Source organism: Nannobrachium achirus (assembly GCF_963921795.1).
Source record: "Nannobrachium achirus genome assembly, chromosome: 17".
NCBI lineage: Eukaryota > Metazoa > Chordata > Actinopteri > Myctophiformes > Myctophidae > Nannobrachium > Nannobrachium achirus.
In genome coordinates, this window is record NC_137824.1 from 51,997,523 (window position 1) to 52,016,940 (window position 19,418).

At 42.4% G+C, this 19,418-nt stretch overlaps 1 protein-coding gene across 1 annotated transcript in view; it reads right to left on the minus strand.

The window, feature by feature from the left end:
* The window catches only part of ankrd50 (ankyrin repeat domain 50), a 44,426-nt gene that overhangs the window by 13,771 nt on the left and 11,237 nt on the right, over positions 1–19,418 (minus strand). Inside the window, exon 2 of the mRNA XM_080746412.1 lies at positions 16,216–16,469. Coding sequence (XP_080602538.1) covers positions 16,216–16,469 — 254 coding nt within the window. The remainder of the gene's footprint in view (positions 1–16,215; positions 16,470–19,418) is intronic.

The window sequence follows — 19,418 nt, forward strand, 5'->3', positions numbered from 1 at the left end:
GTCCCAATATATCACGGAGGGTTCTTGATCGAGTACAGCTGCGCAGACGACTGGAGGTTTTTCGTCCAAGAAGTGGAGAAATTCCCAATACAAATCTACAGCTGCAGTGAAAGAGTGATGACATTCCTTCAGCCAGTTTAACACAGTATACAAATCAAATATAAGCCACGAAATATAAATATTCTGGGAGTATATCAATTGTTATGAACTTTATTATCCATTCCAAAGTATCCACTCGTCGCCAGTAGATCCTTGTTTCTTTTGGGGTGAAATCACTTGTGCATATCATCGCTGTCAGCTGGAAAACATTGTATATCTAAAATTCTTTTTTATATTAGTTTAAAAAACATTTCAAAACGTGCTCGTCTTGACCCAAACTGAGGCCGATTTTACAAATGCCAGTAGTCAGCAGTGTTTCAAATACATCAATTCCTTGACATGGAAATGTTGGAGGACCACTGCTCCAGTCTTCCAGAGTACTTCACTTAATGTTTTTGTTTGCCATTACGTCACCTGACCTCTCGGCGACCTCACTTAGCCCTATCGACAGCACATGCTTCTGTTCACCTACGCAGTAAAATGCACTCAGTCTAGCGTTACCAATCATGTTTTATTTGCCACCGAGTCACTTCAAATAAACCCATTATCTGCTAGCGGCACACGGTGTACAGAAAATGTCTGGAACCATTTACGTTTGCCAGAATGTCCACACAACAGATTTAAAAAAGGAAAAAGAAAAAAGAAGGAGGGAAGGTTCAGCTCTGTGGAATGCTCTGCGAGTTTGCTGTAAAAGCTGGGCACTTTCGGCAAAGTTATCCGTGGCATTCCACTAGTGAGGCAAGTGTGGGAGGATAGTACGCTGGTTCTTAAAGTAGGGTACGGTCGGGGACCCCCGGGGGTCCTTGAGGGTGTTCCAGGGGGTCCCCAGCAAAATGAGGAAAAGTATATCCACGAGTCGAAACCTATTTTATACCGCACTTATTCGAAAATAGCAGATCTACAAGCTCACAATGATCTGCTCTTTTCTAAGACGTCTGGAAAAATCTGGAATAGTTCTGAACATTTGTAACACAAATCTTCTCTTATGGAGGCCCATGGCACAAAATATTTTCCGATGGGGTCCAGGGCCACATAGACCCCACATGGAAATGTTTTGAGAATGACTGGGTCTGGGATAAGAAAACCCAAATGCATTGTACACTTCTATAACACACCGGCCAATGAATCCCACATACTCAATTTGACCTAAAATGACATTAAATCCTATTCAATTCAAAACACCCCTCAATTAAAGCAGAAGCTGACATTTGAAGTCCCACTCTTAAGCTAGAGCAGAAGCACCACGGAAGAGCAGAAGCACCACGGAAGAGTGGGCACCTCTGTGTTAAAGGGATAATTTGATGACCAGCAGCAGTTCCTTATGGAGACACAAAGAGTCTCCTTTGTGTCTCCATAGGGAACCGCCGTCTGTAATCATATTATGGGCTTAGGAATGCGACAAAAACATGTCTCCATGTGGGGTGAGCAATCTATAGGAAACAAATATAGTTTTTTGGGGGGTGAACTATGCCTTTAAATAGTTTTTAAGTAAAGTATACATGATTAGAACATTCGACAATTAAGGTCTAATATTTTTTGCTACAAAACCTGTATATCAACCTGTCATTTTAGGGCATATTTTGGGGCATAAACAAGAAGTTGAAGGATAAAATTTAGTCCGATAATAATGTACCGTGCATGCTGACATCATGTATAATTAACATTACTTCATATTTAATTTTTTAACATTTTGGATAAAATAGCCAACTTTACTCTCAAGATGTCCCTATAGTGCCCACCTATCCTGTATCCCCCACAACGCGTCACGGTGAGATGCGTCGTGAGCTCGTACATCAGCTATTTTCGGCGCGTTAACACACAGACAACAGAGTACATAAATCAGGGCTTCAGAAGTCGGGTAGGGCAGCGGGTGCGAAAGTGGCCAGCCAGGTTTCTCCTCCATGTATAGTGTCATGTTACTGCAGAGCAGCACCCAAGGTGTTATAGATACAGACACCGTAGACCTGTAATTTGCCCGGCTGTCAGACTGCACCGCAGTCAATTACAGTGTTCAGCCGGGATTATGCTCGCCAGCTCTTCTCAAAAGAGAAGCTCAACGACGTGCAAACTCGCAGACGAAACGGCATACATGAATGCCAACACAAATCTGCTTGTCTGTCTGAGCAAATTTTTTCACCAAGAGAGGGGACGACGACGAGATAGTGTAATTATCCGTCCTTTGATAACAAAATACATAAATGTTTAATAGCAGGCATATAGAAATATTACTGTATGTACACACAGTATATAGAAAATGAGGAATAATAGCGGAAACACACACACACACACACACACACACACACACACACACACACACACACACACACACACACACACACACACACACACACACACACACACACACACACACACACACACACACACACACACACACACACACATTGTACATAACTTTAAACTCGATTGAAAACCAGCAGCCTTCACACCAACGGTATGTAAGAAACCAAACCAAGAAACCCCTGTGGATGACATTACAGAATGTCATCTGCCGTGGTTGCTACAGTAGCTAGGAGTTTGTCTTCGGGGGAACATTCCACCGTTGGCCCAGGAGAAATAAACCGTCCTCATTTCTGCATGGCTGTGTTTGTGTTGTCAGCCAGTCAGAATAGCTTGTGGTCCCTCGACTGAGTGTCTCGCCTTGCCCCGCAGCCCCGAAAGAAAGAACGCACAAGAAAATATCCGAGGACGCGTTAACAGCTCCGTTGACCTTTTGTGGAGGGGGGGGGGGTTCTTTTTTGGCCCCTGTCTCCCAGGCCAGTGGACAAAATAAGGGCTGGGGTCTTGAGAGGCTGGACTAGCTAGGGAGTGAAGAGCACCTACTTCAAACAAGGCTGCCATTTCATTTGTGATCGGCAGTGGTAAATCAACTCTGTCACTTCGGCCACTGGGCAATGAAAGCCCCATTCATGGGCCCAAGGAGAGGAGAGGAAAGCGGCGGTTGAGGCTCCTTGCCGGGGTGGGCTACGCTGTGAGCATAAACAGAAGCGCCTAGCGGGACGACGACTGCAGGAGGCTAAAAAACACAGACAGCCGACCGGGCAGAGGGAATTTCCTGTAAACCCTCGCTTTCATTAAACAATAGCTACGGTATACATGATGATGACGAATTCAGGGTGTGTGTGGGCACTTTGGGTAAGAAAGGTACTCTAGGAATGTGTCTGAAATGTGTCATCTTCAGGAGGAAATGAGTAAAGCCTGTTAAAATGGCACCTAGCAAGAATGCCTGGTCACCCTCTGCACTACCATTAAGGCTGAACCTGAAATACTGCATGTTTAGACCAAATATCTCCAAATATCTTTGAGCTACAAAGTATTTTAAGTCAAAACTCTGAGTACTTCTTCCACCACTCTTTTTACCTACACCCTCCTGTACAGATAGATAAGAGACAGTTCTGCAGAGGAGAACTTCGTGAACCAATACACAAAGCTCTTTTAGACAGCTATAGTATGTCCTAGTCTGGAAACCGTCCGAATCTGCCAGAGCCAAGCTACAGTAGTCCTTGAAGACACAGGTCAACCACAAGAGACTATACAAGTTCCAATAAGTGAATCATTCGGGCGTATGGAATCACTAGACGGGGGTGAAAGCGTTTTCAGTTTTAAACCAACTGCTTGGACGCGTTCCATACAGGGAATTTGTGTTGGCTCATGGTGCAGTGACGGCCCAACAGATGCAACATATTTTCTATTATACAGACTAATTCATGGTGGAGCATTTATGGCAGGGGTGAGGGGTCTTCAACGTTTTCAGGCCAAGGACCCCTTAGTTGAGAGAAAGATGAAGCAGGGACCACCACTACCTTATCATAGATTCCATATAGTTTCATTCTTTGACAGCACGATCATCAGTGTATTTGGGATTCATGTCAATGTGTGTTTTCAGATATTTAACCACTTGAACCGTCAATAAGTAATAAACTTGACCTTTCACTCTGTACTTAGTCTGCTCTTTTTCCCCACTACACCAAGGCTCTTTGCCGAAAATAGCCGATCTACAAGCTCACAACGCATCGCAGCGTTGGCTAAAGTCTCAGAATATGGACACTAGGGTTCAAGTGGTTAATATAAAAAAAGGATAAAAAAAACTTTCTATCACTCAAAGATTTGGAGGACCCCCTGTAGTAACTCTGAGGACCCCTGATTTATGGAATTGTCTTTTACTTCGTGAATATGGGCTTCTTAAGCCGTGACATCATTTTATAGTCAGACCCCCCGCTGGTGCCAAGCAGATTTATTGTCAATATGGGCAGTGCTGTGTCCCTCGCTATTTCAACAGATCCGAGACAAAAATAACGACTAAAGTATAATTCTACCACTTCCCTGTCAACAAGAAAGAGGAGAAAAATTAGCTTATAGTAAAAAAAAAAAATCACGGGCGCTGGAGCCTCTTTGGCACCAGAAGTTCTCATCCGCCTACAAAATGATGTCAGACTTAAGAGGTCCATAGTTGCTGTCGGGTGGAAACCTGTCCTAAAACCTTTACTTTTCAGGAAATGGTTACAACAACGGTTCCTACAGATGCAGTGTAGTCACAAACTCTTGTTAATGCTTTTAATGCGTTAAATATGTATAAACCCACAGACAGACTTAACCCCTTTCAAAACCTGCCGTCCCTATTTTGGGCATGGTATTATTTGCAAGTTTTCAAAAATCGGAATCTTTCAAGTTCACAGTGCATTGTATAATGACGCGGTGTAAGCTTGTAGATCAGCTATTTTTGTGCGACACTTTCACACGGTAAAGTATACAAAGGACATTTGTTTATGAAAAAGAATAACAGTTATAATATGAGATACAAGGTTTATGCCCGACAGCGACAATATGTAGGCCTAATGTATTTCTGAAATGTCAATACCAAAATGTCCATAGTTTGTGCATGTATTCCAAAGTCCCTCTTGTAGTGGTCGCAAAGTAACCCTAGTTACAGGCCTAAGCATCCCCAAAACAGTTTGAGAAATAGCAACCATGGCATGCCAGCAGCACAAAGAATACTGGGCAGATGGCAGCCATTACAGTCCAATGATTCTTCCACTCCGATATGGAGATCACACACCACCAGGCTGTATAAAATACTACCAGCAGCTTATTAGCACTATTACCAAGTCATTCTCAATGAGAGCCTAAATGATTCATCGTTTGAATAATATTATGAACCCAGAGGGGATTCTCTTTGCTCCACAGTTAACCCATTTAGAACGGGTACAAATTATTGTGTATCATATTTTATGCTTTAACTATTGAAAAATAGCAGATATACAAGCTCACAGCGCGGCACCGAGTGCCGCGCTGCGAGCTTGTAGATCTGCTATTTTTGACAAATCGTGAAAATTTCAATTTTGACCCGATTCTATAAGTGTCTTTTGAATCCTTCAAAGGTTTTCTTTTTTTTTAAACTTATGTTTCTATGTCAGCAATCTGGCCAGCCATCATCAAAGAAAAAGTCCTTTTCACTTAACTGGAGCTCAGTTAGTCTGTTCTTGATATGTCAGTGGTTCTCAAAGCTTTTCATGTGAAGGACCCCCAAAATGATATGTTTTTGGCCACGGACCTGCATCTGGCCACGGACCTGCATCTCAAAATATTTAGTTCCAGGGACCACCCAGCAAAATTTGAGTTACCAACGTTCGCTTTGAAAATACATGTATTCAAAGATTTGCACACATTTTCACGACTTTTTCAAAAAATAGCAGATGTACAAGCTCGCAGCGCGCTGTGAGCTTGTATATCTGCTATTTTTCACTGGTTAAAGCATTCAATAATTCTAGGCCTAAATGGGTTAAGGATAAATAGAAATCGAAAAAGTCATCCTTGTCGACTCAAGTCAAAGCCTATAGGGATTCCAAATCCAAAGAAAGGAGGGGGATCTATAAAACAGAGGCAAGTTGTGAAGAATTACCGCATGTACAGTATCTGTCAATTACTGTACTGCAAGAGGAATACAGAAGGACAACAGACAAATAATGAAAGGGGTCAAAATATCTGCTGCTTAACCCATTTAGGCCTAAGATTATTGAATGCTTTAACTAGTGAAAAATAGCAGATATACAAGCCCACAGCGCGGCACCGAGTGCCGTGCTGCGAGCTTGTAGATCTGCTATTTTTGGAAAAAGTCGTGAAAATGTGTGCAAATCTTTGAATATGTGTATTTTCAAAGCGAACGTTTGTAACTCAAATTTTGCATCTGGGTGGTCCCTGGAAGTAAATATTTTGAGTTGGGGGTCCGTGGCCAAATAAATATCAGTTTGGGGGTCCTTGACATGAAAACGTTTGAGAACAACTGACATAGTAGTCTTTCAAGAACAGACTAACTGAGCTCCAGTTAAGTGAAAAGGACCTTTTCTTTGACGATGGCTGGCCAGATTGCTGACATAGAAACAAAGGTTTTTCAAAAGATCTTAGAAGGATTCAAAAGACACTTATAGAATCGGGTCAAAATTCGAATTTTCACGATTTTTCAAAAATAGCAGATCTACAAGCTTGCAGCGCGGCACTCGGTGCCGCGCTGTGAGCTTGTATATCTGCTGTTTTTCAATAGTTAAAGCGTAAAATAACAATACACTATAATGTGTACCCGTTCTAAATGGGTTTTAAAGGAGAAGGAAAAACAACCATGCGAGGGCCTGTTTATATTTATGTAAACCATATTTAAGCCTTAACAGTCTGTGACTCTGCCTTCACAGACACCTATTCTGCTTGATTTCTCTCCACTTCTGCTCTAGGCTTTTCTTAAATTAGCGCAGATAATACCCCAGCTCCCAACCAAAGAAAGTAAACACATTTAAAAACAAATATATCTGCCTGCCTATAAGTGCTTCTAAAGCAGGGGTCTTCCGCGTTTTCAGGCCAAGGACCCCTTAGTTGAGAGAGAGAGATGAAGCAGGGACTCCCACAACCTGTTCATAGATTCCATATAGTTTCATTGTTTGACAGCACAATCATCAGTGTATTTTGGATTCATGTCAATTTGTGTTTTCAGATATTTAACCACTTGAACTGTCAATACTTCCCCTCTACACCAAAGCTCTTTGCCAAAAATAGCCCATCTACAAGCTCACAACGCCTCGCGCTGTGAGCTTGTATTTTTTAAGTTCTCAGAATATGGACGCTAGGGTTCAAGCATTCTCTTGAGACAGAGTCTGTAGCTATAGCTACTGAGGAAGAGGGACAGGCCGAGTGGGTGTCCCCTTTTCTTTGACGATGGCTAGCCAGATTGGGGTTCAAGTGGTTAATATGGTTAAAATAAAAAACGAGAAAAAAAAAGTTTCTATCACTCAAAGATTTGGAGGACCCCCTGTAGTAACTCTGGGGACCCCACTGTTGAAGAGCCCTGTTCTAAAGCACTTCCCTCTGGTGGCCGTACAGTAACAGAACACTGAGACAAGGATTGGGAGATTTGGGTCTTTTCACCAGTTGGTTCCTGAAATTGGGTAGAAGTTGTGCGAGTGCATCTCTCCACTCCGACATGTCTCCTTTCCGACATGTCTCCATTCCGACACTAACCCTATCTCTAACCCTAACCCTAAACCTTAGGCCCATGGGAGTGTCGCCTCCGACAATAAGAAGTCAATTTCGGAGTGGCGACATGTCGGAATGGAGAGAGCCTCCCGAGCTGTGCCACCGTGCCAGGCCACCGTTTAGCCCATTGACTATGATGACTCATGGTAAACTTGACACTACCGCCGAGCATTTTCCAAAGCATAGCACTGGTTTGTTTGAGTTTCGAGGGAGCCTTTGGATTCCGTTCACTTCAGTGCCGTATGAAAATCAACTTGCAGAGACTTGAAACTTGCCTGAGATTGGTAATCCGACGCATCAAATATAATTGTGGTGGGGTTATAATTATTATTTATCAAAGACGTTACATTATCATTGCACTTTAATGACTTTTATAGATCCTGCAGAAAAGATGTTCAACCATCCATGACTTATTAAGCTCACAACAGCAGTGTCTTAATGACTTAATGAGGAGAGAATGTAAACAAAAGACAAAATCTAAAAATACAGACATTAAAAAGGAAACTCTATAGCAGAAGCAATAATAACTTGTATTCAATCACACCGTTATGGTCCTTTAAACACTTACTGTACTAGCATCCCTGTTCTGGCACAATACGTTAAAATTGGGCACAAATGCTGACCAACTAACCATTCAGCTAAAACAATGCAGTGTTGTGAGCTTGTAGATCTGCTATCTTTGGCAGAGATTTGGTGTAGCGGAGAAAAGGATCCTATATACAAAGCACAGTATATAGGATGGTTAAATCCTTAAACTCATTTTCCCATCCCATCCAACACCTAACGGAAATGGGGTAATGGTGGGAATATAAGGTTTTCCAATCATTACACCCGTTTACCCCTTATTATTACATTGGAAGACCAAGAAAATGGGGAGGAAGATGTAGGGAAAAATGGAGTGACAATGTTGATGTGATGGCATGATGCTCGGTTAAAAAAGATTTAAGTTCTTTCTACTTTTCCCTTACAGCAAGCACAAAACAACAGAACATTCTTTGTTTGCGAGGCACTGGCCAGCGGATGCGAGCGAGGCATTCTGTTGGAAGAAGTCAGAATATAATGCCTCCTCCCTCTTCCTGCTTAGGGTCTCAGAGGTGTTGAAAACTTCCCAAAGCACATTCCAGCTCCAAGGACCGACACAAGGAATAACAGTTGAGCAAGGAAAAAGGAATTCACCAAGAGTGTGACTCCTGTGGGTTCAGAAATCTATCCTTGGAGCAGAAATGCGTCACCCCCCAAGTGATTTCAGCTCGTATATCTATGGTAACCGTGATGATTCAGTTAGTGGATGAAATCCTCCAATTTCCTTCAGATATCTTTTGTTCTGAGCTTTTGGACAAGCACGCTAGTCCACTGCACTCTTCTGAAAAATGAAGCTTCGGTCAGAACAGAAGCTGTTTCTCAAACTTTATCGGCACTGCATTCGTGGAACCACATCATTCTCTATCTCCGCAGAACACAGGGTGTACTACTGGGAAACCCACACAACCTCCACCCCAGACAAAATAGGGCTGAAAAGAGTTTGCTTTGCACAGAGCATGAAAAGTGGTCTCTTTTTGGCGGGGCCAATGCCACCTCTAACTTGTAAACAATATGGTGGGTATTTTTAGCAGATACTTGGCCTCAATTCGATGCTCTGAAGTCCTCTAGTCTATTTTAGGTCGGGGGCGGCATGAATAAGGGACGTTCACATGGCTGTCATAATGGGGCTAATGGGAGATATGGAGAGTGAGTGTGAGTCAAAGTGCACACGCTGTATGTGCCCGCGAAGAGGAGAAAGCAGGCCTTGCAGGAGAATACTCAACGTGAGCTACAAGCGGAAGACTCTAGTCTAGACAAAACAAAGACTGTGCTAAAAACGCATCAGCTGAAGAGAACTGCCAGAGCCTATTAGCAGCCATGCTGGAGCATCTCACTGCTCAAACACAATGGGACACAACCTAGTTATACCCGGAACAAAATAAAATCTACCTTGTTACAGTAAATAACACTTAACACAAAGAAATAGTCACGTGTCATTCTGCTTCAGCGGTCCCTTTCTCAACGGCCCGATGACGGCCCCACTCAACACATTTTTACAACAAATGTATGTGCCATACTTTTGTTGTAAAAATGTGCCGAATACCTTCAAAGCCTGATCCAACTCTACTACCCCTCAAGCTCACTCAGATAAGCTAACACAGGGAAGCGGACAGAACCTTCGCTAAAACACCCAGGACAACGATCCACTCGTCCCAGACTCTTTTCCCTCTTGGGCACCCAAACTGTGGAATGAACTCCCCATTGCAATTAGAACTGCAGACTCATGCCCTAGCTTCCGCCACATTGCGCAGGTGTAACTGAAAGTGGAACGGTAATGGAACATAATGGAAATATATACCATGCGCACGGTAATTTACAGAGCGAACTTGAATAGCTCTATTCATTAACACACCTAAGAGTATTGTCTGACGGGTGGAAACCTCATGTCCAAGAACTGTTACTTTACAGCATGGGTCTTCAACAGGGGGTCCGGGACCCCTAGGGGGTCCTCAGAGTTACTAGTACTGGGGGTCCTCCAAATCTTTGAGTGATAGAAACCTTTTTCTCCTTTTTTATAATAACCACTTGAACCCTAGCATCCATATTCTGAGAACTTTAGCTGCGAGGCGTTGTGAGCTTGTAGATCGGCTATTTTTGGCAAAGAGCTTTGGTGTAGAGGGGAAAAAGGGCAGACCAAGTACAGAGTGAAAGGTCAAGTTTATTAAGTATTGAAGGTTCAAATGGTTAAATATCTGAAAACACAAATTGACATGAATCCAAAATACACTGACGATTGTGCTGTCAAACAATGAAACTACTGTATATGGAATCTATTATAAGGTTATGGGGGTCCCTGCTTCATCTCTCTCTCAACTAAGGGGTCCTTGGCCTGAAAACGTTGAAGACCCCTGCTTTACAGGATTCAAATTCTTGTACAAATCTACAAGCTCAAAACGAGCTTGCTGCCACATGTAATGCTTTTTTGTGATGCTGTAGTAAGATCAAGTACGGCTTTCATATACAAAAAAAACACGAATATGGAGACGAGAGGTTAGCAACAGGATAGATTTGCAGAGTATGGAACACCACAGAAAGGACCACATAAATGGGAATGTTACATAACCAATGCAAAGTGTCAAGTGAAAGGCTGTTTGTGGGAAAGGTAGATGCTCGGCAGGCACTATAAAAGCCTGCAGGAAGAACCTTCCTCCCACACGGCCTTGTGGTCCTTGATTAATGTTGTTCCCGCTCATCACTGTTGCGTAGGCTGCTGTCCTGACAACTAGATAGGCCTAATCAGACATGCGAGATGGAGAATGGCCCTCATGTTCACCGTCTCGGAACAGACTTAAAAAGGCCAAGTCTGGCCGTTTTAGATTACATTACTTGTAACTAGGTGTGGGCGATATGGAAAAATACAATATCACAATATTTTCCCAACCTGTATCACGATACACGATTTTATCACAATTCTTTTTCACGTTGCTTTTTATGGTTATTTTTCCGATACACGATTTTATCACAATTCTTTTTCACGTTGCTTTTTATGGTTATTTTTCAAGTTACTTGACAGAGACTAGACTCTCTGGGTTCCTTTTGGAAGGTCTACATTCAACTTTACAAGTATGTAACTCTGACAGTATACAAATGAAACCAAATGGACCCTTACGGGTCCATTTGGTTTCATTTGTATACTGTCAGAGTTAAGGGGAGACCTTGACATTTTAAAGTTTGAGAACTACTGTTTAGACCAAAATGCGGTTTAAATTGAATTCTGCAATGAATCTCTGTATTAACGATTAAACAGGATTTTTACAAGGCTCCCTCAATTGTATCACGATATATACGATACCTCTGAAAAGGCATATCGTGGAGACATTGTATCGTCTCAACGATAATTATCACCATATCGCCCACCCCTACTTGTAACAGAGTATTACTACATTCATTGCAGTATTGATACTTTTATCTATACTATAATTTTGCGAATGTCTGACTGAGTGAGTGAGTGAGTGAGTGTCTGTCTGTCCCAGCGTTTCTCCTCGGTGGCTCGAGCAATTGATCTGAAATCGTTCACTATCAGCATATGAACACACCTGACATAACTGTGAAGCCCGTTTGTCACTTTCACAAATCGTATGCTGTATATTCACATTTTTATGGTGTATCTATATCTATTTAGCCTACAGTACCTTTTGTGACCACACATGTTAAGGGAGGGGCGCTGTTGTTCAGGCCATGCACAATCACACACAAACCCACACACACACACACACACACACACACACACACACACGGGGGGGGGGGGGGGGGTGTGTGTGGGGGGGGGGGGGGGTTCTGGCCCTGTTACAGATGTTGTCCAAAAATCATGCAGATCGGTACACAGTATCTCTGTAGCCGTTAAATGGAACGGGTATTTCTTACACTGATGCTCCTACATATTAGCATGCAAGCACCAGTTAAAGTTACTTTCCATCCCTCATATACTGTATGCACAGTGCACATCCCATAACCCACACACTGCACATCATTTCGGAGCTCATATCTTTGAACGGGTAAGGGCTAGTTTAAGTAACAAACGTGAATACTTTTTTCCACAACTGAATAATACTTCCAGAGTCAGATGACAGTAGAAATGGTGAGCTCTCCTGTTTATAGCATGTTGCTGCAAACACGCATTTCATTTAAAAAAGGGTTACGTCAAACTATCTAAAAAAAAAAGAAAACGTTTGTAGGCGCTCCAGAACTTGGGGGGCGAGAAATGGAGATGCCAAGTACATCAATTAAAATGAGCTGCAGATTCACAGCGAGTTCTGATATCACGCACAATTTCACTATTCAGGAAAATCACTGAAATATTGTTCTTCACCAAAGCACGACTACGTGGGTGGCATAATCTAGTTTTCCATTCAGTCAAGTGTAAACATTAGCAAATGGAGCCAGGTGAGTGAGAATAGTGGCATGCTGTTGCTGCTGCTTCCTTGGCTGTGGAGGTCAAGACAGCGGCTGGTCACCAATAACGCTTTTTTACCTATCCTGTTTGAAACGCTTATTAGCAGCAAGAGGCTAGCAAGAGGCTAGAAACAGTGTGACGTTTATACTGATCGCCGACTCTGGAAGTAATATATTGTTGCTGTCAAACAGAAACCTCTTTATCTCCATATTTTGACTTTTTTCCTCGTAAATTAATGCTTTAGTTGATCACACTACAGCGCCACACAAAAGCATCAAAGGTAGCAGATCTGCGAGATCAAAAGCTTGCAGATCTGCTACTTTTTGGTGTGAAAAGTCACACCAAAAGTTGGATTTGAATACTAAAGTATTCAGGATATTCTGATGAAAAGGATTTTGATGGCTTTGCCCTTTGCCAAACCTTAATGCCAAGGGGGGAAAAAGCACTCTCATACTGAACTTAAAACTTGTGACTCATGCGTTTCATTTCAATGTGAACACACCCACCATTCTAAATATTTGAAAAACCTGCTCTTGCAAATGGACGGTACAAAATGTTAAGCAAATAATGGTAGCTAAAAAAAAAAAAGAAAACTCGGCTGACAATATAAAAAGAACTATTCAGACTGGATCCGCTATATTTATCTCAGCCAGGCCAGAAGGCCATGGACTGAGATTATATTTGTATCCCAATCCGTGAGTTCTCAGCTAATCTTGAAATCCACAGGACTGATCAGCACTGATTTGCGTGTACAAAAGGAAGTACCAAGGAAGTAAAGGAAGTAACTCTACTCCAAATCTTTCTAATTGGTTGGACTAGTTGACACTATACCAGCTTGCTTTATGTTCTGGCCGTATATCTCTTGAATGGTACATTCAAAATCCTCCGCCAGTTAGCATTTTCTTTAAAACACACTTTCTCAAAAGAATTCAGGCAAATGTCTTCACTTGTGGAACAACAGCCCTGATAACCACTTAAAAGTATTTGTTATAAGGGCTGTTGCACAGAGGTTAGAAACACTATCCTCACTCAAACAGATACTACTGACCACATAGTCACAAGGGTCAGTTTAAAGCCTGTGAGCTCATCCATCTTCTCTGCCCCACCCTGGCTTTCTGTCTGCGCTTAGATATAATATAAATGTAAAGAACAATAAATTAAAAGACTACTGAGAAAGGGTCACAGTTCGGATCCTCATGACAGCCAACAGTCCCATATATCCTGCCAGAGTATCCTTGAGCAAGACACTGAACCCCCAAACCTGCTCACTCATCATCCAGTCACTCTGGATGAGTCAGCAAAAATGCCTCAAAGAGCAAACCGGTGAGAAACAACCCTTAAAGGAGTAGTTCACCCCCAAAATGACTTTTTTTCTATTGATTATACTCATTTCTTTTTCTTTTTTTCGCATTCCTAAGACAAAAAATTAAATGTACTCGCATTGATTCCGGAATCAATGGGAGTCATTATTTTGTAATTAAGTTATTGTCTTAGGAATGTGACTAAAACATTCCGGGCGTCATAGCTCAGGGGTAGAGAAACCGTTATTAGAGCACGAAGGGTTCCCAGTTCGAATCCGGGCTCCCCCTGAGTTAATGTCGAAGAGTCCTTGAGCAAGACTCTGAACCCCTAGTTGCTCACGGTGAGCAGGCTGGTGCCTTGCATGGTTTCCTCCGCCATCGGTGTATGAATGTGTGTGTGAATGGGTGAATGTAATGCACAATCTATGTAAAGCGCCTTGGATAAAAGCGCTATATAAATGCACCATTAACCATTTATTTATTGAACTCAAGTCTCCATGGCATGAGTAATCAATAGAAAAAAAGTCATTTTGGGGGTGAACTACTCCTTTAACAGAGATTCCAAGTTCAATTCCTGCTACATTCATTATGTCCTGGTAAGGTATATTTGAGCAAGACTCCAACGTTGGTACTCCAATCTGTTTACTCCTTGTCAAGCCACACAGCCTGAAATAGAAAGTCCCCTTCACTTATAGAAATATCTCTCTAAAAAAAAAAAGAAAAAACTGTGTGTATTCACCAATGTGCCTGAATATTATGCACTCAGTAAAGTGTACAGTCCATACAACCTGAACATACTTTGCATGTCACATACTTTACAAATCCTGCCGTTAACTGTGTTTTTGACATCAAGATTGATAATCTTTTACTCTCCAAGTTTGTTACTTGTCATATGGGCAGCCACAGCTGAGTGGTTAACTCATACTCCGCGATCCCCGTAGAAACCGTAGATTTCCCGCTGTACCGCGGTGCCATGCCCGTAGATCCCGGAAGTTTAATTAGCTTTAATCATTATGAAAGGATTAAAAGTATTATCGCTGATTCTGGCTCTTTAGGCCCGCCCCCTAACTGTATCCGGTCATTTCCGGTCTGGACCGGATCTAGCTTTCCGTATCCGGTCTGAGCCTGGGCCATAGTCCCGCCTCCGTTGGTTTACATTGTAACAGAAGAGAAAGCTACTAGGCGATGGAACACTCGTTTTTCAATCGGATTTTTTCCGAAAGCTTGTCAGTCTACACGTCTACTAGATGAGTCGCGCACAGATTGTGCACGATGCGTGCGCGTGCCCACGTTAAAAGGTAAGGACAATTTGGCAGCTGCTTACTACAGCTATGTTTAAAATGGCAGCAAAATTGTTAATGAGCTCGCCTGGTCGTCCCAGGTAGGATTCCAGGCCAGGCCAGCAATGTTGATGTGTGTTCCTGAGCAAGACTCTTTATCCCTAATTGCTCCCTGAGCGCCAGAGAATCCAATGGCTGCTCACTGCTCCTAGTTGTTATAGGATGGGTAAACAAATTTCACCTATACATAATGTGACAAAAAAACACCCCAAAGGACTGGGGACTATTCTATTCTAGTATTCTATATACAGTAAGTCTAGTTCCCCATACCCATTTCTATCGGTATCGAGTAAATATCTCTAGTTTCTTTTTTAAGAATGTCATGAATAAATACAAATCTAATAAATTCCATAAATTAAGAACTAGTGAAAAGTAGTGCTAGTGAAAATATTGCCATTTTCACTAGGTCGGATCCCGAGGAGAGGCCTCATCAAATGTCTCTTTCGCAGGGGCGTCAATTGGGTATGGCAGGGGTATGCAGCTGCCATACCCTGGGTCCAGGGGGGGGAAATAAAAGTTACTTTTAAATATAAATCCATGAATGTCTCTTCGTCTATCTGTTCTAGTTATTATGTTGTTAAATTACAGTACAATAACTACAAATGCAAAAAAAAATGTAATGGGGTATTGTGACACGTTTACTAACATGCCAATAGCTGCACTTGAACAACCATTCCAGGCTGCCATATCCAGCCCAAGAAACCGTAGAAACAGGGGGGAAATAGAATGTACTTCTTAAAATAAACGTATCATGCCTGTTGCTAAGGTATGGCAACATGACTGGTGTCTTGCACGCGCGCCTTTGCGCGCGTGCAAGACACCAGTCATGTTGCCATACCTTAGCTTTTTCTGAACTGAAGCCACGGCTCTTTCAGTCTGGAGCTATGAAAAAAAAAGGTTTGGGAACCACTGATATTAACAGTCATGTCATGAGTCAATGTGACCTCATCTCAGGTTCATGTACCTGTGAACAGCTTGGTGATGGCCTTGTTCTGGCGGCGTGCGGAGCAGATGAGCAGCAGCCAGGGGGGCAGGAACTCGTGGTGCGCGGCCAGGAGCTCGGCGATGGTCCTGGGGGAGCCGGGCGGAGAGGACCTCTGCTCCCCGCCCTGACCACCACTGCCGTCCGCTGGCTGGCAGCCCTCGTCCACAGAGTCCACCAGCAGAAAGAGGGCCTGCTGGGGAGGCTTGACGCTCAGCAGGGGCAGGAGGACGCATCTGTGGGGGTTAAAAAAGAATAGAGAGGGAGGGGACAGAAAAGACAGAAGGTTAGAGCAGTGGTTCCCAAGCTTTTTTTAGCTCAAGACCCAAAAGAGAAACTAGACGTTTGGCCGGGAGCCAAACTCGTGAAAATGGCAGATCTACAAGCTTCAAGCCGCGGTGTGAGCTTGTAGATCGGCTATTTTCACTACTTCTTAAACATTCGTTTTCGAATTTATGGAATTTCTTAGATTTTTCTTTTATTTCCTCATGAAATTACTGAAAATCATTGAATTAGCTTTTTGTCGTTTTGAAATAATTAAAACCAAAATGTAGGAGACAAAAAATAAAAGAAAAATGTGTCCACAACCCATAAAAATGCGTTCATGACCCACAAATGGGTTCCGACCGGGTCGACCCAGTGTTCGGGAACCAGTGGAATAGAGGATAATTTCATAAACCCATACTACCCATCATCTGCTCGTCACAGCGCAGAATGATTTTCTCTGAAATAAACAAGTTGGCAACAAGCTTGTTTGGTGTGACAGCAGTGGCGGCGCTGCTGAAATAAGATGGGTAGAGTGAGGAATTGGGCAATTTTATTGATGGGGCACTAAATCCGATCGGTCTATCGCTCTCAGTTGACAGTAAGTAATAGGCATTTCAATACCTCCCCATCCATTAGGGGTGCCACAAAATTCTCCAAATCCATGATTCAATTATTCTTTTTAGAGTTTCAAAGTCAACGTTTTAAATCACACTGTAAAGAAAAACAAGAGAGAGAATGATTTCTAATCCTAGTGTCTTTGTGCTGGTGAGGAACCTCATGTAGTTATTCTCATTTAACTATGATGTGCACTCTTCACATCAAAAGGCAGGTGCCATTCAATCTCTTCAGAGCAATTTGAGGTCACGGATTAGATCGGATTCTTACTCATTCTGATCGATTGTCGTGACCATACCAACCAGTGCCAAATAACTTGTAGGTCCAATGTGGAAGATTTGGAAGAATAGAAACATGCTGTGCAGATACACACATCTACACTTCATTATGCTGTAGTTTTTAATGGTTCATCTAAGCCAAATATGTTCAATGAAAGTCAAATACCACGTTTTTGCAGTGCAGGCCACTGAGGCCAGACAGTGAAAAGGTTAGAAATCAAAGTACCAGGATAGCGTGATGACGTTGACAAAGAAAGAGAGAGTGTGAGCGTTCTTACTGGTCTTACTGATCTCTTTTAGGAAGGTTGGCAAGAGAGGAGAAAAGAGAAGCACAGAGATTTTAGGCGAGAAGCAGAACTGCCAACACCAACTGTTAACCCCCACGTAATGAATGATTGTGAGAGGGGGAAAAAAGACCCGTTTCCATCTCCTCTGTTCTCTCAATGGATTCAAGTTACACGCCTGTCTGCTGGTGATGTGGGGTTAGTGTGCCTGCACAACACATGGAGGTCTCGCGTGATTACCACCACCTCTCACGCGAGTGTAAGTATTATGCCGTCACAAATGAGACTATAATGAAAACGGTTGCATACTAATAGGCATTACCAGCACTTTTACTGCCAAAGGAGTGCAATGTGCCATTCCAGCACATTATGCCAATTGTCTTGCCAGTAATATACTGGCAATATAGTGAAAACATGTCATATGTTGCTCAATGTATCTCTGTATACTCTGCATATCCGGTCTCTCTCTTCCACTATCGTTGTCAAATACGTTATAGTGATGCAGGTTTAGAATGGTTCCGTTTTCTTTTGACTTTGGGGTTGTTAACGGCAAGAATTTAAATCCAATTCATCCTTGCTTAAAAAGTGTAAATGCAGGACGTGATCAGACTGTCAGCAAGAAAGGTTTGTCGACAACTAAACAGAGAAGTATATCATGGTGGGATTGCAGAGCACAAACCCATCATTACAAAGACAAATACACACTTGAGAGTTCGGTGGCGCAAAAACCATAGGCAGATTGGGCACTGGCCGACAGAGATGTGGAAAAAAGTGATGGACAGATCAATCATCCTTGACCAATGACCATACATACATACACAAACAGAAACACACACATATAACACAGTATACATATGACATGGTGTATATCACACTACTGCATCAATTCTCAGCGGAGTTCATAAACCCAGGGTTTAAATGCCACATTAACCTTTAAACAACACAGAACCACATGCCGTAGGAAAAAGGCGAGGAGTCCGCTTGCTCCAGTGCTAATGTGCGGTGCAATTTCATGCACAAATGCCACCACAGTAAGATAGCTTAGAATTGCACTTTTTTTTGTTTGGTTTGGGTGGTATGTTTGTGCTGGCAAGAACCCAGTCCTAGAGTAACTGCCACCAACAGTTACAACAAAAAATCAAAAGGCTTTCCCTGTTACTATTATTATCCATTCCCAGAACCGGACCGGTATAACTGCTTTTAGTTCAAGCATGACCCTGTCGTTCCCACGTCAAGACTTAAAAGAACCTTTTGTATATTGCAATGACTAAATAAATCAATGCTAATGCTAGTTAATTTCTAACTTCCTGTTCTGGAATTGTTCACAATCTTCATGTCAGTTTTGGTTTGTACGCATCTCACATTCTCACTCACATAACGCTTATTTATGCAGGACTGATTAGAGACAGCCTTGGTAATACTAACTACTAATAATGTTACTAAATTAAATGCAATGGGCACTCTTTCTGCAAGAATTATAAGCCAATGTCAACTAATGCATTAACAAAGGTGAATATGCCTTGCCTTCATCTGTATAATATATGTTATATTGTCTCTGTCAGGTGGAAACCTCATGTCCAAAGCTGTTATTTTTCAGGATTCGAATTCAAAAACAGCAAAAGTAGCATATCTAATAAGCTCAAAACGCATCGATTCACGTCGCATTTCGAGCTTGTGGATCTGCTTCTGCTACTTTTGATGCTTTTGTGTGAGCAAGCTGAAGTGTGATCAAGTAGGGCAT